Here is a 20,042-nt window from a genome sequence, read left to right on the forward strand (position 1 = left end):
TGCAGATGATTATACCTAAGAAACCCCAAAGTTCCACTAGAAAACTCCTAGAACTGATCAACACTTTCAATGTGGTGGCAGGTTATAAAATCATTCTACAAAAATCAGTAGCCTTTCTATATACCAATAACAAGCAATTGGAGAAAGAATACAGGGAAATGCTCCCATCGCAAAAAAATTAAAATATTTTGGAATAAACCTGATGAAAGACACCAAAGATCTCTACAATGAAAATTTTAAATCATTAATGAAAGAGATTGAGGAAGACACTAGGAGATGGAAGGACCTCCCATGTTCATGGATTGGAAAAAGTAATATTGTTAAAATGACCATCCTACTAAAAGCAATATATAGATTCAATGCAATAGCAATCAAAATCCCTGTGACATACTACACAGAATTAGAAAAATGCATTCTTAAATTCACATGGAGGCACAAAAGACCCCAGATAACCAAAGCAACCCTGAGCACAAAGAGCAACACTGGGGGGATTACTCTACCAGATCTCAAAATACACTACAGAGCCATAGTTATAAAAACAGCATGGTACTGGCGCAAAACAGACACATAGATCAATGGAACATCATTGAAGATCCAAACCTGAGTACACACAAAATCAGTCACCCGATATTTGACAAAGGTGCCTAGAACACACAATGGAGGAAAGACAGCATCTTCAACAAATGGTGCTGGCAAAACTGGATCTCCGCCTGTAGAAGAATGAAACTAGATCCTTTTGCTTTGCACAAGAGTCAGCTCTAAATGGATCAAAGACCTCAGTGTGAAACTAGAAACCCTGAAACTATTAGATGAAAATACTGGCAATAACTTACAGGATATAGGTGTAGGAAAGGATTTTTTAACCAGGCAGAAGTTGCTCAGGAATTAAGGTCAGCAATCAATGAGTGGGACCTCATTAAACTAAAAAGCTTCTGGACAGCAAAAGAAACAATCAAAAAAGTGAAGAGAAAACCCACAGAATGGGAAAAAACTTCACCAGTGACACATCTGACAGAGGTTTAACATCCAGAATATATAAAGAACTCAAAAAACAAAGAATTGAAAAACCAAATGACCCAATTAAAAGATGGACTAAAGATCTAAACAGAGAGTTTTCAAAGGAAGAAATAAAGATGATTAAGAAACATCTTTAAAAGTGTTCAACATCGACTACTATCCTCAGACCTCTTGGGGTAAGTCTATAGCGCAGCTCTCCACGCCGGGACCATCACCTTATCCCAATTAGACTGAACAAATGATATCAAATGCTGGTGAGGATGTGGAGAAAGGGGAGTGCTCATTCCCTGCTGTTGGGATTGCAAACTTGTGCAGCCTCTATGGAAAACAGTGTGGAGAACTCTTAAAAAACTAAAAATGAATCTACCATATGACCTGGTTATATCACTCCTTGGCATATACCCAAAGGACTCATCCTATTGTAGAGACACTTGTACAATCATGTTCGTTGCTGCTCTTTTCACAATAGCTAAGAGATGGAAGCAAACTAAGTGTCCCTCAACTGGCCAGTGGTTAATGAAAATGTGGTATATTAAACCATGGAGTTCTATTCAGCACTAAAGCAAGATGAAATAATGAAATTTGCAGGCAAATGGATGGATCTAGAAACTGTTATACTAAGTGAAGTAACACAGACTCAGAAAAACAAACGAAATATGTTCTCCCTCATATGTGGCTCCTAGCACCAAATCCTTTTAAATTCTGGGTCATGACTTCAGCTGAGCCTGATTGCTAAACATAGTCACATTGGGCTTGTTGAGGGTTGTGCTCATTCATTAAAGGAGTGCCAAGCAGGGTCACTGTCCAGTCACTCTTCATAGCCAACTAGCCCAGCCTTAGAAGACAAAAGAAAAATGAGGAAGAACCAAATAGAGGGATGTTTATGGAAGCCCTTGTCAAGAAACTCCGATGGACTCTCATATGAACATTTGAAAATTGCCCTGTTCTGACTTCTTTCTAGTTCCTTGTCTAGAACTTGTAATGCTAATTTCTCTTGCCTTTACTTCTCCTTCCCATCTCCTGTTTATGATTCAAGGACTTTCTTCTACCCTTCGAGACAAGAGTTATGCAATTTGGGAGTCTTTTATAGACCCACTGAAGGGGTTCTCCAATTGCCTCACCCTGCATCCCTGTTCAGCATGGAAGAAGCCAGAGTGGTCTGCGTCCGTATTCTCTATTGGCAAGTTGGGTAACCCCTTCAGAGGATGGCATGATAAGAATAGGAGGTAGGAATTTGTTAGGCAGTTAGGGTAAAATGACCCCAAAGAAATGTAGCCAGTTTCTTGCTTAAAAGTCAAAATGTTTTTGGGCCTGTTAGCAATATACTCTGTTCCAAAGGCCAAAAATATCAAAAGTAACTGGGAGCTTGTATCTAATCCTTAAAAGATTTTAGGTTTACCTATTCAGAGGGGGAATGTTGGAGGGGAGGGAGTGGGCATGGATTTGATCAAAACATCTTATATGCATGTATTAAATTCTCAATAAAGCCTTCATAAAAATTAAAAAAAAGAATAAGCCACCAACTGAGAGAAAATATTTGCAAAAGACATATATAATCGAAATGTTCCATCTAAAATATAGAATATAAGAAGAGACTTTTGCAATGTATATAAAAAGAGTAAAAACCCACTGGAGAGCAGTAGACATTAAACCTGAATTGAGAAGTGTTCTAGTTTGCCTTCAATTGCTGTGACAAAACAATCTGACCAATACCAACTTGGCGAGGAAAGAATTTATTTGGCTTACATCTCCTGGGTCACAATTCCTCATTAAGAGAGCATTAAGGTACTAACTCAAGGCAAGAACCTGGAGACAGGAGCTGAAGCACAGGCCATGGAGGGATGCTGCTACTGGCTTGCTTTTCTGGCCCCTGCTCAGCCTGCCTTCTTAAACAACACAGGCCCAGCTGCCCGGGGGTGACACCATCCACAGTGGGCTGGATTCTCCCACATCACTCAACAATCAGGAAAATGCCCTCCAAACATGACCACAGGCCAGTCCAATGGAAGCAATTCCCCAGTTGAAGCTCCCTCAACCCAGGTGTGTCAAGTTGACAACTAAAACTACCAGCACAGCAGTCACTTCGATGAAAAATGAAGAAAACGAAACTTTAAAAATGTCTAAACAAGGTGCTGGAAGGATGGAACAACAGTTAGGAGCACTTGCTGCTCTTGCAGAGGGACCCAGGTATGGTTCTCAGCCAACATATCAGGTGGCTCACAGTCACATTTACCTCCAATTCCAGGGGATCCGATGCTGTTCTCCGGTCTCCGTGGACACTGAACAGACATATACATACACTTAGGGATACACACATATACATAATATAAATAAAATATCTTTAAAAAATGTCTAACTAAATTGAGCAGTTTGTCGAGTCTGTTTCTTCTCAAATATAAATGAAAGACTAAATTATTAGACAACGTATAAACTTTCTGTAATATTTTCAAATAAAAGTTCAGTTAATGCATTTATTTACTTGGATTCAATTAAATTATTCTATGATTAGGTAATTTTAGACCAAAATTTTAATATATTTATTTCTCTTTACCAAATATGAGACCATTTGGCATTTCAAAACAGTTCTAATTATGCAAATGTAAATAGGACAAAGAATGCAAGTCCCTTATTCACTCCCAAATTCCAGATAATCTTTCTCCGTCCAGAGGTTGACACTATGAAGAATGTGCTTGTTTCCACCAAAATATAAATATATACATTTGGATATGTATTTATACACTTAAATGGGAAACATATTATATGTCGCACCATGTATGACAATTGAAGACATATTTTCACCTTAAACACAATTCACTGTCGTCATGTCAATATATGTGGATTTCCCTTTCTTTCTTTCTTTCTTTCTTTCTTTCTTTCTTTCTTTCTTTCTCTTTCTTACTCTTTCTGTCTTTTTGAGACAGGGTTTCCCTGTAGCCCCAGCTGTCCTGGAACTCACTATGTAGACCAGGCTGGCCTTGAACTCACAGAGATCCACCTGCCTCTGCCTCCCAAGTGCTGGGATTAAATGCATGCACCACCATGCCCAGCCAGATTTATTTCTTTTAAACTTAAAACATTTTTTGGTAATTTTATACATGAATGCAATGTATTTAGGTCATAGACACCTGTTGCTCTCTTCTCCAACTTCTCCTGGGCCCCCTTCCCACATACCCTTCCAGACTTCATGTCTTCTTATGTTTGTTGTTCATGTTTGTGTTCTTTTTGTTTTTCTTCTTGTTCTCTTCCTCCTCCTCCTCCTCCTCCTCCTCCTCCTCCTCCTCCTCCTCTTGCTCTTTCTCCTCCTTGTCCTCCTCTTTCTCCTCCTTATTCTTTTTCTTCTTTTTGTTGATTGTGTACTGTGCCCAGTCACAGTGGCTTGGTGGTTATGGGCCAGCCAACCACTTTCTGATCAGATATGAGGCTCCATAGGAACATTTTTACACATGGTACTGTAAACTTGGTCAAAGCCTATGACTGGAGAGATCATAAATTCCAGAAGGGAAACTACTGTTGTTGTTTTTCTAAATGGCCATGTTGTCAAACTACATTCTAAATATTTGTGTTTGTACCATAGGTCTGCACTGCTCTTATCTTTGGTCAGAGGGGCTTCTTTTTGCAGCGGGCAGTGGTTAAGGTGGATATTCATAACTGATCAAAGTGCTAAGAATATGCGATTCCAAGTGCTCAGCCATAGATGAGTCATCTGTGTCAGCCTCCTTCTACCCAAGGCTCAGAAAATATAGAGGAAAAAGAGGCAGAAAGAATGTAAGCACTGGTAGACTGGGACGAGTGCTGTAAAATGCAAACTTCTGGACATAACATGGCTCTTGCACACATCAACTCTGGTGACTAGGGTAACACTCACAGGGACCCAAACAAGATCAAGTCAGTTGAAATTCCAGGATGGATGGGGTGGGGCTCTCTTAGGCCCCAATCCTGAGGAGCTATTGGTAGTTGATGGCTGTTAAGGGAGGAAACAATACTCTTCTTTGGGGACATGGCCACTGGTAGGTTGTTCATGCCTCAGTGGAAAGCCACATGCTTGTTGGGAGACCTTTGTTGTGCAAAAGTCGAAGCTTCTTCACACCAGACAGCTCATGTAGCTCGGGATGTGCTGCGGGCTCCTTTGCATAACAAAGGGCTTCCCGGCATCTTTCCTGCCTCTCCTTTTGAGGAGTCCGCCATGAATGCCCTAAACATTAACGTGGCCTTTGACTCTGAAAAGGTATCATACCTTCCTGTAAATTCCTAGCAGACAACTGTCTGGCAGAAGCCCACTTTTCACATGCAAAAGCATCTAACAGCCAAGGCTTTTACCACAACCCCCATGGTATAAAAATATTAGTCTTCTCTCAATAGCCGGGAATTTAATAAAGCTGTACAGACTAAAACTAAGCCTTGAGCCTTTGAGTCTTGTGTACCGGCGACCCAATTCCTCCAGGGGGCAGCACCTTCCGTTACCGACCCACAGATACTCTAGCTTCGCCATCCTCGTGCCTCTTCCCTGTGGGGTTCAGTGGCCAGGAGCCCCACTATCCTGAGGAAAGGCATATGGGTGTATTAAGGGATGGGATTTCGACTGGACAAACGCTCCAGTAGCAGGGAAAGCTCAGCAGCAAGAGAAATTGCGGTAGTCATCAGCTACCACCACTCCCAGAGACGCGGGACCCAAGCCGCCGAGCCCAGGCGTGGACCCAAAGCAGCCGCCGGGAAGTCTGCGGACCCACAGGGAGTGAGCATACGGCTGCGCCCAGAGAGAGAGCGCAGCTGCCCATACATGCTGATGTGCATATGGGCAGCACTAATTAGACTCAGTGTTATTAATAATAAAAAGAGGAAATAAAATTGGGAGGGAGATACATTGGAGGGCACTAGTGGTAGTTTGAAGGAGGTAGTGGTAGATGGATACGATCAATATACATTGTATAAATGCATGAAATTTTCAAATAATAAAAATATTATTGAAAACTAAAACAGCATTTGTAGATATCATTAATGAAAACATTACAACTCATAATTTATGGGATATAGCTAAAACAATATTCAGCACAAAAATATTACTTTATATTAACTAATATAAACATAAGAATAGGTGGGTCTGGTAGCACACACCTTTAATCTCAGCACTCCTGAGACAGAGGCAGGCAAATTTCTGTGAGATCAAGGCCAGCCTAATCAACATAGTGAGTTCCAGGCCAGCTAAGTCTACAGGGAGGCCCTGTGTCATCCAAACGAAACGAAACGAAACGAAACCAAACCAAACCAAACCAAACCAAACCAAACCAAACCAAACCAAAGAATAAATGAAAATAATCAAGCGGCCAAATCTAAAAGCTAGGGAGAAGGATTGGAAAGATGGGTCAGTGGGTAAAGTGCTTGCCATGCAACCATGAGGACCAGAGTTAGGTTCTGCAGAACCCACAGGAGAGTTGGGGATCCCATCCCCATCCTCACCTCTCATCACTGCCTCCCCACCCAATTTAATGTACTCTCTTATGTATATAATATGGCCAGTAGAGTCCAATTTGCATCCCCAAATGTCCTTCAGTGTGGATCCATCCACTGGGGCCACCAAGAGTCCCATCCCTATAAGACACTATTTTTTTTCCTGTTAGTAGCCATCAGTTGCCAAGAGTTCCTTAGATTAGGTTGGGATTTCTTACCCACTTCACCAGGTCTATGCTGAGATTTTGTCTGGTTTGAGCTTGCACAGGACTTGAGGATGTTGTCACTACTCTGAGTTCATATGAGTAACTGAACAGCATCTGGAAAACTCTGTTTCCTTGTGGTCATCCACCCCTTCTGGCTCATACAATGTTTCCACCTCCTCTTCTTGCTGAGCCTTAGGAAGCAGAGGATTGATATAGGTGTCCTATTCAGAGATAAACAGTCTGAGGCCTCTTGTAGTTCAATAGAAGGATATAATAGGAGACAGGTGTCATTAAGGGGGAAATGGAGGAAAGGGGGTACTTTAACGGGGGAGGGAATAGAGAACATTATACAGTAGGGTTGCGAGGAGAGAGAAATAATGCTTAGATGATAGAAAAACCAGAGGGAAATGTATTAGTTCAAAGTCCTACTGAAAAATACACATACAATTGTGTAAGAGTGCATGTGTGTAGCTGAAGGCTCTATAACAAAAAACACATTGCCAGGCAGGAGAAACCTCCCTTTGAGATGTTGGTCAGGGCAGTCCAAGAGAATCCCCAAATAACACAGGCTATTGCCACGTCCCCTGATTGCCACCCAGAATTTAAAAGTAAGACCTTATTGATAAAGACAGGCTACACTTCAGACACAGGACCTGGAGCAGTCAAGCTGGAACTGACCTGGAACTGACATGGAAGCCTCCTCCCTCAAGACTAGCTCTCATGGCATCAGAGGATACTATATAAGCTGCCAAGGGAGAAAACCAGTCAATGGTGCATCCAGCTGTAAAGCCTAATAAAAAACAATGATTGGCTCAGCAAATTATTGCTATTGGTGCAGTAGTGGCACTTTTATCTTGGAAGTAATCAACATCGGTCTAATTGGAATTAAGGCTTGATTTATGGAAGGGAACTCATGTGTGGTACTGTAAACACAGCAAAATACACATGGCTGGAAAGATCATAGATCCTAGGGAAAAATCTACTTTTGTCTAATCTCTAGACCAATTTTTACTTTATTCTAAATGTGTATCCTCTTATTTACAGACAAGTGTATCTTTCACCTCTCATCAAAGAAGCTTCTTTTAGCAACAGGTGGAGATATTACAGAGTTTCAGAACTGGTCAAATGCAGAGAATAAGTTTCTGTGAGACACTTAACCCTAAGTGATACATCTTAAATGCAACCTTTACACATGGGATAAATGCACCTCTCAACTCTCACCAAAGAATATACCAATGTGTATATTCTTATTTTTTTAATTACACAAACACATTGAAGGAAAGTAAAGGACCTGGGCATTAATGTATGATTATGAGATATTTATGTGATGTGTTCAGTGCTTTTGTCCCTTAATCAAACAAGTGGTGGGAATAATAACAAACAAACAAACAAAGAAAAGCAAATAAGGTAGGATTATTTAGTATGACTGAGTCTTCATCTGAGGAAAGTTATCTTACAATTTTAGACATACTAATCAATTTACCTTTTTCTTTGATTTTCACCAAGATAAGTGGCTACATACTTTGTGCATGATTAGAGAAGACAGATAGGTAAGCTCAGTCAGTCCTGGATACTTGTTAGACTGTTCTATCAAAAGGAAGGAAGGGTCAGGAATTTGAGGGCGGCTGAAGTGGCATTGTTCAAATACGAGCTATTTAATTTAAAGGGAAATATGAAGAATGGATGTGAATATTAGAGTCTATTAAAGGACAGGGAGTATGCGCATGAGAATGGCAATGTGGTTGAAATAGAAACAGGATTCTGAGGGGAGTAAGAGGAAGCTAGCCAGAGTGATTCATTATGATAATGAGTACATTGTGTATGTTCTTGATTTTTGGAAACTGATCACTATCTGATGATGGGAGGAAGGACCTTGCTGTCACAATTGTAAATTTTGAAGCCATATGCTTGTCTTTCTCTTCAGTGCTCTTGTCATAGGATTAATATTTACTTGCTGTTATATGTTTCTTAACATGTCAGTTGTAAATTATAGCATTCATTTCTTGTCTCCATTTTGGGAAAACTTTGGTTCCCTTTACCTAATATATATTTTTTTCTCACCCACAAACCCCCTTCTTCCTTTTGTGACTTTTAGATTTGGCTGCACTCTAAAGCCCCACACTCCACTCAGGTTTAGATTGTGTTGTTGAGTCTTGACCAGTGAGGAAAAGGCAAGCTCTCTTTCCAGTCAGGGATAAAAGAGAGAAGCCATCTTAACAATGTGTTTACTCTATTATAGTTGGGCCATTTGCATCCTTCTCAAAGAAGTCAGAGCCTTCAAGGAAACCTGGCTTACTGAGGATGGGTGTTGATCCTAGCTTATTAGGGTTGCCAGGCCAAGACTTTGACAACCACACTAACAACCACACTAACATCTTTAGCCATTGTCTACCCTTGAAGGGGGGGGTCTCACTTCTTTTGTAATAAAATTTGCCTGTTCTTTAAACCAAGCTATGTCTCATCTGAATTCATTTGACTTAGATCACAATGACTAGGGGATATAAGGGACAGCCAGAGTAAGACTCTGGTAACATTATTGTAACCATTATTTCATGCTGAATTTCTGGCACAAGAGGAATACTTTGAAGAGAGATACTTGCTTACTGCCCTTTGCCTAGTAACCTAGAATTTTTTTTTTTACTTGTGAAATCAATGTGTTTAAGAGGCATTCAGGAGTCCTAGTTTGTCATTGATCTCCAAAGAAAAGACAGGAAAGGCCTCACCCAACATCTATCAAACTAATGGATCTAGATTAAAGAACTCTAAAAGGTCTGGAATGAGTGATATTCCTTTCTCTTTTAAAATGAGGATCTTTAAGATGAATGCCTACCAAGTACCTGGGTAGGACTTGAATAAAAAAACTGTCTCTGTAACACTGAACAGAGACAATAAAGAACTCAAACTCAAGTATCTTCTCCCAAGGAAAGAATCCTTTAACCTGTCTCGAGGCTACATTTATACATGATCTAATCTTAGTCTCATGGCTTTCTGCAAATTTTAAGATGTCATAGGGATAGTTGGAAGAAAATTACATTGCCCCTCTGACTGTGAGAAAGATAGTCATGTGGCTCACTTTGAATGGTTAGACTTTCCCCAGGAACTTCATTCTGGGAGAAGAAGGCTGTACTCTAGGTCCAGCCAGAGAAGGAACATTGTCTCTAGGAGAGAGATTTCACAGTTCTGACTAGTTGTCAGACCATCAAGCAGGAGAGACTGGAGCTAAGACAATGATAGGTTAATGATAGGCAAGGCCACACCTTGATCTGGGCAGCCTTAGTTTTGTATACATCTTGCACATCATTTAAACTCAGACCTCATGTGAAGATCCTTAAGATGGACATGGGAGGATGGTCATTGGACCCATTTATTTGTTCTTTCCCACTGTGGCCACAGTAAATAAATTCCCTTTCTTTACTTTTTCTATTGTATCGTTACTCAGCATATTGAGTCTGAGTGGCCAAATCCATCTTATTTGTTTTTTATAAATGTCTCATTGTTCATTTATATACTTTCTTTAAAAACATGTCTTATTTCCTTTGTGCTGCCTATATACTCTAAGGCTACCAAGGCCCAGGATTTGACCATAGCAAGTCTGGTTGCTGTGAGCTCAAAGTTTGTTTTATAGGATTTAACAGAAATGACTGATAATTGATGTTTCTTAAATGTTCTTAAGGATGCACCAAGCAGGAAGTCTATATTAGTTACTTTTCTGTTGCTGTGGTAAAACACCATGATCAAAGCAACTTACAGGAGGAAGAGTTTACTGGGCTTATGGCTGCAGAAGGATGTGTCTATCACAGTGAGGCAGGGATTGAAGGAGGCAGCGAAACCCTCACATCTTTAGGCAGGCACAGGAAGCAGAGAGAGGTACACCAGAAGTGGGAAAACTATGTAATATACTCTTAATGTTTGTGCCTGTGACATGCTTCCTCTAGTATGACCACCCCTCCTAAACTTTCCATGATCCTCCCCAAACAGCGCCACAACCTGGGGAGCAAGTTTCCAAACACTTGGAGGCTCTGTGGGACATTCTCATTCAAATCACCACAGAGTTCAAGGAAACTAAAGTGAGTTTCTCATAATGCTCCCGAGGGAAGACGCAAGAAATGGAGGATGTATGGAGTGGAGGAGACATCTTTTTTTGCTTACTTAATGTACCCACATGAAAACCCAGAGGTTTTGGACATCCCCTGATTCCATCACATTACTCAGCAAGCCTGGTTAATACAGAATGGTAAAAATAGGTTTGGGCCTTACTCATCTACCTTGAAGCAGTAAAGTATGGCAGAGAATAAGTTGCTCAAGGTGTGGTTTAGCATATGAAAAAAAATGAGTTGGCAGAGAGGAAGACTATAAAGTCCCCCACTAAGGCCAATATCAACAGGTAGAACAATGGTAGATCAGGGTGTGTAAAGAAAAATCCACTGCTATGCAAATGTAGGACATCACTTGCATTATAGAAATAAGCAATAAAAGTTCACAACCCTTTGGGTGCAAGCCCATTGATCCCTCCCTGCTCTGGTCCTTTTCATCCTTGGGAAGTATATTCTATTTTAATCAGTGGTCTCTGCTTCAACTACTACCCATATAGATCTACTATGAAGAAGCAAATGAACAGAAAGAAATATAAAATATACAGTTTAGTGCTCTGTTTCAGAGAACTAGGAAACTTTACGTGCAACCAAGGCAGCCAAGGCCTCCCCTGGAAGAAAGACTCCTATTGTTAAGGAGATCATCTCCATAAGGAGAGTCCTCCAGTTCTATGGAGAAATGGGAAGGGTGTCCTCAGGGCAAGACCTCACCCAGCTAAGCTTCTAGCTTATGAAAGTAAATGGCCTAAGGAATTTTATCTTCTTTGAAAACTACAACATACAAAAGCAGCTGCAAATGTGATCCAAGGGGGCCAAGGTCCATCTCAAACTATATCCTGATTTGGCAGTGTCATCTATGTGGTACAGTAGCACAAACAAGAGTGAGGGATTCATTGGTTCTTCCTCTGAGGTTTCAAAGAGTTGCTTAGACCAGGCAAGGATGTCTCTGCAAGAAAAAAGACTCTGATAGGCCAAGAGGCCCTGTGAGGCCCTTGGGTGAAGTTGTAAAGGCCAAGTCTAATTGGCATGGAGACCCCAAGATGTTGAAGATGTCAGAGCCATGAGACATCTGTCAAAGAGAGCTGTATACAGGAAGTAGAACCAGTCCAAGGGGAAGATATATGTTGTAGGCAGTAAATTTGGAGAGGCAGAACTATCTAAGTCCTTTTAAACTATTAAACTAAAATCCTAGATATAGGACATGGAGTTGAGGACTTGATATTGGCCCTGCTGGGTTCCAGTCTTGTTTTTTTTTTTTTTTAACTATGCCCCAGTCCTTCCTTTTGGAATGGAAATATGTGGTCTGTGTCATTATATATTGGAAATATGTAATGTGTTTTTCACATTATAGGATGATACAGTGTGTTCCCAAAGGGCCTGATTCCTTCGAGGGGTGGGACCTGCTGCAGAGAATTGACTGTGGAGAGTTAGCTCTGGAGGGAGGGGCTTTTGACACCATCTTGGACAGAAGCACATGTGTGAAAAAGGTGGCCCTGGCGTCTCACCTACATGGATGCAAGAGGGGGAATTTACTGACCTGGGATTAGACTGTGGTCTCACAATGCATGGGCAAAAGCTAACAGAGACTGTGGGTGGGCACGGAAGTGACTTGGAATAGCGGATCAAGTCGTGCAGAGCTGGGTGCCAGGTGTCGGGTGTTCATTTCTTTTTAAGTCCCTCCCCACCACCAAATATAGCAGCTATGAAAAATTCAGATAAAGATGTGCTATATGGTTTGTCTAATAGTGCCCAGAGCAAGAGACCCTGAGAGAGTGAGGGTGGGTCAAACAGCAGGAAGGAGAAAATTTAATGGGACAAATTGGCGCAAGTCAGCAGGATGATGGTGCTAAAAATGACAAACTGAAGAAGTTTGGAAAAAGCTAGAGAGCTGATGGCAGTGCTGGTGTGGATTTTACAATGGATTATAAAATATATAACTAAAAAGAGGCCAGCCATGCAGAAGCATGGGCCACATCTGTGTTGTTAATGTTGGGAAATAGCCCAGTTGTGGATATATGAAGATTTGTTAAAGGTTATAGAAGCATTAGAAAAACTGCTGCAGACTGTGGACACTAGCTGAAAACCCAGAGAGGAGGTGGGGCCATTTTGCATAATAAAAGATGTGCCCCAAGGCAGGGAAAGCTGAAAAGGCTAGTGAAGTACTGGAAGACCCAGGTACAGAGCTTGAGAGAGAGGAAAAAAAAATGCGACAGGTGTAAGGTGTAAGGACTCAGCGGAAAGGACAGATAATAGAAAAAAGGAGATGATCTAAAAATAAAAGTAGCTAAAGCTGTCCCTCAGATTCAACCATTGATACAAAAGGAAAAAAACGCTAACAGTGCTGTAACTAGGAAATATTCCACACTGGAACTGTTAAAACTAGGAAAAACTTACCAGCAAGCAATCAAAGAGTGCCTAGCTGCATGGCTTGTGAGAGTGTGGGACATGGGAGCAAATGACATCAGTCTAAGTCCTTCAGAAGCTTCACAGCTGAGTTATATAATCACCCATCTGTCCTTGCAGATATAGGCTGTTCAACCTAGGCCAATGCAGGGGAGAAGTCCTTAATGGGATGGCTGATGGAAGGCATTGGGGATACATGGTCATTACCAAGTGAAATTCTGATAGTTTACAAAGGCTGGAGGACTGTGAAGGAGGGAAAGGCATTACTGAGAGAACTAGGTATGAGAAAAGCAACATATGATATCCAGTTCACTGGGCCAGATAAGACTGTGTTTACCAGAGATATAAAGGAAAGGTTAATTCAACTGGGACCTCAAAAATTGTATGGAGCTTTAGTGGTTTTGCTAAGCCCTTTAATGGGACAGGATCTTTGTGAAATGAGAGAAGCTTTAGCAGATGTAAATGATTCTATCCAGCATGTAAAATGTGTCTGTAGAATAACAGACCACACTATAAGAGATAGAAATGAGACCAGGGAGAAAAAATGGTCTGTTTGGGTTACTCAAAGACAAATGTGGCAAGACTTTTGTTGAGCCCAAATTCCCAGAGAAAAAAAATTGACAGAATACCAAATTTAGCACTAAAGAGTTTCTGGAAGGCTTTAAAACCAGAACAACAGTTTACAAAAGGCATTCAAAGAATAAAAACTGTCCCAGGGGTGGTTAAGAATACCCAAAGATTAAATAATGTGCATTTCTCTTTTGATAAAGGCTACACTAGGAGTGGGGGCATTTTTTCCCACCAAGGCATCTCCCAGCAACCAGGTTGTGGTCAATGGAGAGATGACAGATATGGCTACAGTCAGGAGGCAGACCCAGGGCCTGCCTGACTCAGGGAACCAAGAGGTGCAGCAGGAACAGGAGAAACCCCCACTCCTTAGCCCAATGCAGGGTCAGGCAACTGGAGCAACACCCGTAAGTGTATCAAGAATAAAAGAAAACAAAGAGACTCCATGTAAAATCCCCCAAGTGTGAAATGACTCCAAAGGGATAACTAAAGATAGTAAAGAACTAACCAAATTAATGCCTCATACCCATGCTATGGTACCTAACAAGGATCTATGGAGAAAAAAGTTAATACAAATGGATAAAACCTTTCCATGCTGTGTTTGACCTTGTCTGTGATTGATTTAATAGATAATGTTAACTGTCCTTTGACAGATGTGAAACCGATTTGAAAGATACCTGAAGAAGCAAAAGCCAGCTATAGCTGTAATATTCTTAGGAGTTTTATGGTTTGGTAAGACAAAAACAAAGGCTCCCAAACCATACAACTGTTAAGAAAATCTACAGTACCAGGGGTGGGTTGCCCCCCTATGAGCTGTTGGTCAGAGAGAGATCCTAGAGGTCTTCAAATTCACCAAGGCTATTGCCACTAATGTCAGTTGTACACTAGAAAGGTCAGTAAGCCCATGTTGCTGAAGACATTGCATGATGTGAGCGTGGGAGGAGAAGAAGAGCTGGAGCTGAGACTTAGCCAAAAAACTCCATGCCACTGGATGGATGATGTTCATAGTGCCAGAAGGTGCTATGCAGATGGTTGGGGAAGAAAGGATCTCCTATGAGTCTACTCAACAATGGACCCCACGTGCTGCACACTATGGACATGCTAAGCAATGCCTGAAAGTTCCCTAATGGCTTGACCAACATACGTACAACTGACAAATTTCTAATTGGATAAGGCCCACTCCTCGGGGTGGAACACACATCTGGTGCTGTCAGCCAGGTCAAACCCCTGTGTTGAGAAAGGTTACAGGCCCTAATGGGGAAGCCATTATAAGTATACTGTTTAATGAATATAGTACACCTACTGGGATATCCTCTAGGTATTCGTATTTACATTCATGTTTGTTTAGATTGTCTACTTCCTTCCATTTGTCTTTATAGTGGAAGAAACACCACTGAGATAGATCAATGGCCATGGCTTACAGATGAATAATGGGGAGGCCCAAGAAGTCACTATCTCACCATGGTACAAGAGAAATCGCCCCGCATCTATCACCCCCTTTAAGGCTCAGGGACCTTAGTGGAAAATTGGTGGAAAGATTGTAAAAGTAGAGGGAAAGGGTGGAGTGTGTTCCCAAAAGGCCTGGTTCCTCTGAGAGGTGGGACCTGCTGCAGAGGATTGACTGTGGAGAGTTAGCTGTGGAGGGAAGGGCTTTTGATGTCATCTTGGACAGAAGCATAGCAAGTGAAAAAGATGGCCCTGGTGTCTCACCTGCATGGACGTGAGAGGGGGCATTTACTGACCTGGGGTGAGATGGTGGGCTCATGATGCATGGGTGAAAGCTCATGGAGACTGTGGGTGGGTGCAGAAATGATCTGGAACAGCGGGCCAAGCCACGCAGAGCTGGGTGCCAGGTGTCGGGTGTTCATTTCCTTGTAAGTCTTTCCCTTCCACCAAATACATAAACTATGAAAAATTCAGATAAAGGTGTGCTATATGGTTTGTCTAATAGCACCCAGAACAAGACACCCTGAAGAGAGTGAGGGTGGGTCAAACAGAGAGCAGGAAGGAGAAAATTTAGAGGGACATACAGTTAAGAGAGTACTTTGAGTCTTAAAAGATATTTTGGATGTTGGATGTTTGAACAGTGTTAAGACAGTGTAAGAATATAAGGACTTTTGAGATTGAACTAAAACACTTTGTATTATGATATTGTCATTAGAATATGGGGGCCAGGGTGTGGAATGTGGTGGTTTGAATGAGAAATGTCTCCAATAAGTTCCAAGTATTCGAATACTTGGCCCCAATTGGTGGTTTTATTTGTGGAAGTTAAGGAGGTGTGGTCATGCTGGATGAAGCATGTCACTGTCAGTGAGGGTGAGTTTTTAGAGTTCACAACCTTACCCCACTTCCAGTTTCTCTCTCTGCTTTCTGCTCTTGCTTGAGGGTGTGATGTTTTGCTTCTTGCCCTGGCTGCCTCTGCCACTATGCCTCCCTATCAAGAGAGACTCTTATCCCTCTGGAACCATAAGCCAAATAAATTCTTCCTTTTATAAAATGGTTTCATCATGATGTTTTATCAAAGCAACAGAAAAGTAATTAAGAAAGAATTCTTAAAATTTTTTTGTACATTCTCAAAAAGAAAATGAAAATGAAATTCAAAAATGATCAATGGCTTGCATGAAGCCAACACATGACCAACAGAGCCTTAACACTCGTTTTCTATTGCTGTGATGTTTAGTCACTTTTTGTAATTATTCTGATTATATATGTATAAAATAGCTGTTTAAAGTGAACATTATAAAATACAGGAAAATTAATAAAGAAACATTGTATTTATTTATAAAACACTATTTTATGTACTTATTTTATGTAGACAGTTTTCATAAACTAGGAACCCTCACCTTATTCTATGTACACAGTCCCTTTGACTAGATTAGAACTTCTATACTGGGACTTGTTTAGATTTCTACCTTCTATTCATTTTTGGAAGATGCTGTATTTTGTCCTTTAAGGGAGGTTCACTATTTGACACTAGAGTCATATTAGAGAACTTACAGATGTTTATTAATGCTTGCTATAAGCACAATTATATGATATGCTATTATATTATGTTAATATTGTATGCAAGCAATATTAACATAAATATCAATTAGTATAACATTTCCATTTTCTCTGGAAAGAAGTTGATAAAAAAACCTATAGAATTACCTCACATATTTAAAACAATTAGAAGAGCTTAGGTAGAATTAGATTAATTAAGGGCATATATTATCTTTCTGTGTAAGTTTATGACTAAGAGACCCACACTCAAACAAGTGAAGCATTGTTCTCTCAGTTTATACATTTTTGAGACTGTGAAAATCAGAGTTCTAAAAAACTTAAGCACTAGTTGATAGAATAAAATACAATTACAGTATTGGCTATAGAATGAGATGCTGATCATTCATGAGGTTACTTCTGAGAGTATATTCCAGGAAACTCTGCTTGCTTCACTCACACACAGGATATTGAAATTCCCCTTCATTACAGGTTGTTCGAAATGAGTGTAATGGTGTCTTTGCTTTGTATTTTAATTTGCATTCAAATTCAACAGTGTCCCCTGTTTTCACATAAAGTTTTTTGTTGTTTGTCCATTTTAATTGTATGTTATTTTTTTCCATTACTTCTTCCAATATTACACATGCATCTGAAAGAAATAAAAAAAAAACCTGAATAAATAAGAATATACCTTTGCCTTTTGTAGAAAAATGACATGGCATGTAAGAATATTTTGGGATTACATAAAATGATGACTAGTAATAATTCATATTTATCGAGCTATCTCAGGTCCTATTTTTAGCTCTTTGTGTGCATCATCTCTAAAGAGCACACACTATTTCCATGGACTGTCAGAGAGGACTTCCCAGTGTCACGTGACCCTACAGTGACTTCTGAGTCTGTCCTCTTAATTGCTTCCTTTCACCTGCCTAAAGTCCATGCCTTAAATAGAGTCAAATGAAAATGTGTTACTGGGATTAGCATTATCTATTCCTTTCCTAACTCCAAATTCTTTTACATCAGTGGTTTCTATACACACAGCTTGTTATTTTTTCTAGCTGATACAGTGCACAGAAAATGAATTATAAAAGTATATCTTTAAAAAATTCCTTTGAATATTCATGGGACATAATCTTAAAAAATAGCTATTTATCAATGATACTACCAGAGCCTATCATATTTGATGTCTATTTAGATTCCCCTTACCTCATTGTAAACATCTGTGAGCTCACCTGTTGTGAAACTTTGTTTTCTAGAAAAGTCTTGCTATTTTGTCTCATCCTTTATATATCATAACAAACTTACATAGACCTTCATTACTTGCTTAGGCTTTCTCAGTTTTTCTGTTTCGGAAAATATCTCCATTCTCATATCCTTTTAACATCGTTTATATTTTCATTTTCTTTTTTAAAAATAATTATGAGACATAATAGCATTAACGAATAAGTTTTTCATCTGTTGTGAGACTTCTTTTCCTGGGGATGCTAAACAATGCTTATTCCCTTTTAAGTTTCTAGTGTCAAGCCAATGTTTGATTAAAGTTTTCCTGGGGAACCAATGAATTTATTGAGCTTACTTATCGAGATAACTGAGGGGTTGCTGAGGTGTATGTATGACCTGAGGGTATGCACACTGGAAAGCCTTTACCCAGCATGCTTATCCAAGAGAATTTTTGTATTTATTGAATGAGGTCTTTCAGATTTATTTATAACTCATTTCCCCGGGTATTTTATGAATGTACATCAGAAATGGAAATATAAGTAAAGTAAATCTGTTGGGTACTCTTGAAATTTATTTTCTTCCAGGACCTGACTCTTGGACAAGGAACAATTACGGTCCTTATTTTGTACAGATCTAGTCCTCTGTCCCCTAAAGGACATTGAGGACACAAGACTTCCTTTAAAATGCTTCTCTAGGGGCTGGAGCGATCGCTTAGTGCTTAAGACATTTGCTGCTCTTGCAGAGGACCTGAATTCAGTTCCTAGCACTCACATGGAGGCTCATAATTGTCTGTAAGACAAGTTTCAGGGGATCTGACACTCTCTTCTGACCCCTGAGGGCATTGCAGACACATGATGTATTTTACACACATACAGCAAAACACTCATATATGTAAAATAAAAATAAAATTTAAAAATACAAAAAAAGAAAAGCCTTGCTATCTTCTCCCACTCACCCCTGATTCCATTCATTCTTAAATTCAGTAATTTCAATTCAGATAATATTCCTTTGAGTAAATAATAACACAATAATGTGCTACTAAGTGATGTATGTGTGTATATATAATTGGCCCATGATATATGATACAAGAACTGTTCAGAAGATGCTGCATAAGCCTTGGCCCAATTTAAGGAGATATTACAGGAGCAAAAGCCAAGAGAACTTCATTTTGTATACAAAGTTATTTATACTCAGGAGAATTCAAGAGTTTTTATTGAATATTTTTCAGATAGCACATGGCAGAGCAGTTCTTAGCTGTGAGGGTAAAATTTAACATTTTCTTTAGAATAGGGTGAAAGAAAACATACTGAGTAATATATTTTGGGTCTTAGATATCTTTGAAGGATGATGTGATAAAGCTTAGTCCATAATGAATATTGTATTTGGGGTCTTAGATGTACCCTGAAGATTTTGTGTTAAAGCTTAGTCACCAGCTTGACAGTATTTGGAGACTCAAACATTAAGAAGTGGTGCCTGGGGAGATGGGGTTAGGTCACCTGACACTGGACCCTAAAAGGGATAGTGGGACTCCGGTCTCTTTCTCTTTTTCTCTTTCATTTACACATGATGAAGTCAGTGGTTTGGCTCCACTATACACTTTGCCAGGATGTTACCACAAGCTCAAAGGTAATGAGGCCAACCACCCATGGACTGAAACATCTCAAACTGTATGCAAAATTAAATTTTATCCTCTTTATAAGTTGATTCGTCTCAGATATTTATTATAGTCAAAGAAAGCTGATTACCAGAATAAACACATGTAAATAGCTTGCTAGGTATTTTGAATTTTTCTATCTTTCTTATCTTGATATATACAAATAAAAGTCATGTCAACAAGTCATCCACTAAGAGTTCTAATAAAAAGCTTTCTGGTTTATAAGTAGGACCTTAAATAACAATAAATAAAAATTCTTCTAAACAGGTATTTGAAAATGGTCATTGTGAACAACTTCTAGGTACAATTTAATGATATGAAGATGTTTAATTGTATAAGAATAGGTCTTGTGCTTAAACATGTTTTTTGAGAGTCATTGTGGAGTTGCATAATATATCTCATGATATTTAGGTCTCAAAATTTAATTTGTTGTTTTTTTAAAAATTATTTTGTGTTAAT

The 20,042-nt window shown here is 39.7% G+C and overlaps 1 protein-coding gene across 3 annotated transcripts in view; it reads right to left on the reverse strand.

Annotated features, from left to right (window-relative positions):
• Positions 1 to 16,484: 16,484 nt before the first annotated feature.
• Positions 16,485 to 20,042, reverse strand: part of Cfhr5 (complement factor H related 5) — a 40,503-nt gene continuing 36,945 nt past the window's right edge. For all 3 annotated transcript variants that reach the window (XM_029562798.1, XM_029562799.1, XM_029562797.1), the window contains one exon: positions 16,485 to 17,357. In XM_029562798.1, coding sequence (XP_029418658.1) covers positions 17,161 to 17,357 — 197 coding nt within the window. In that variant the 3' untranslated portion in view covers positions 16,485 to 17,160. The remainder of the gene's footprint in view (positions 17,358 to 20,042) is intronic.

Source organism: Nannospalax galili, unplaced genomic scaffold (genome assembly GCF_000622305.1).
Source record: "Nannospalax galili isolate Female #2095 unplaced genomic scaffold, S.galili_v1.0 scaffold955, whole genome shotgun sequence".
Classification (NCBI taxonomy): Eukaryota; Metazoa; Chordata; class Mammalia; order Rodentia; family Spalacidae; genus Nannospalax; species Nannospalax galili.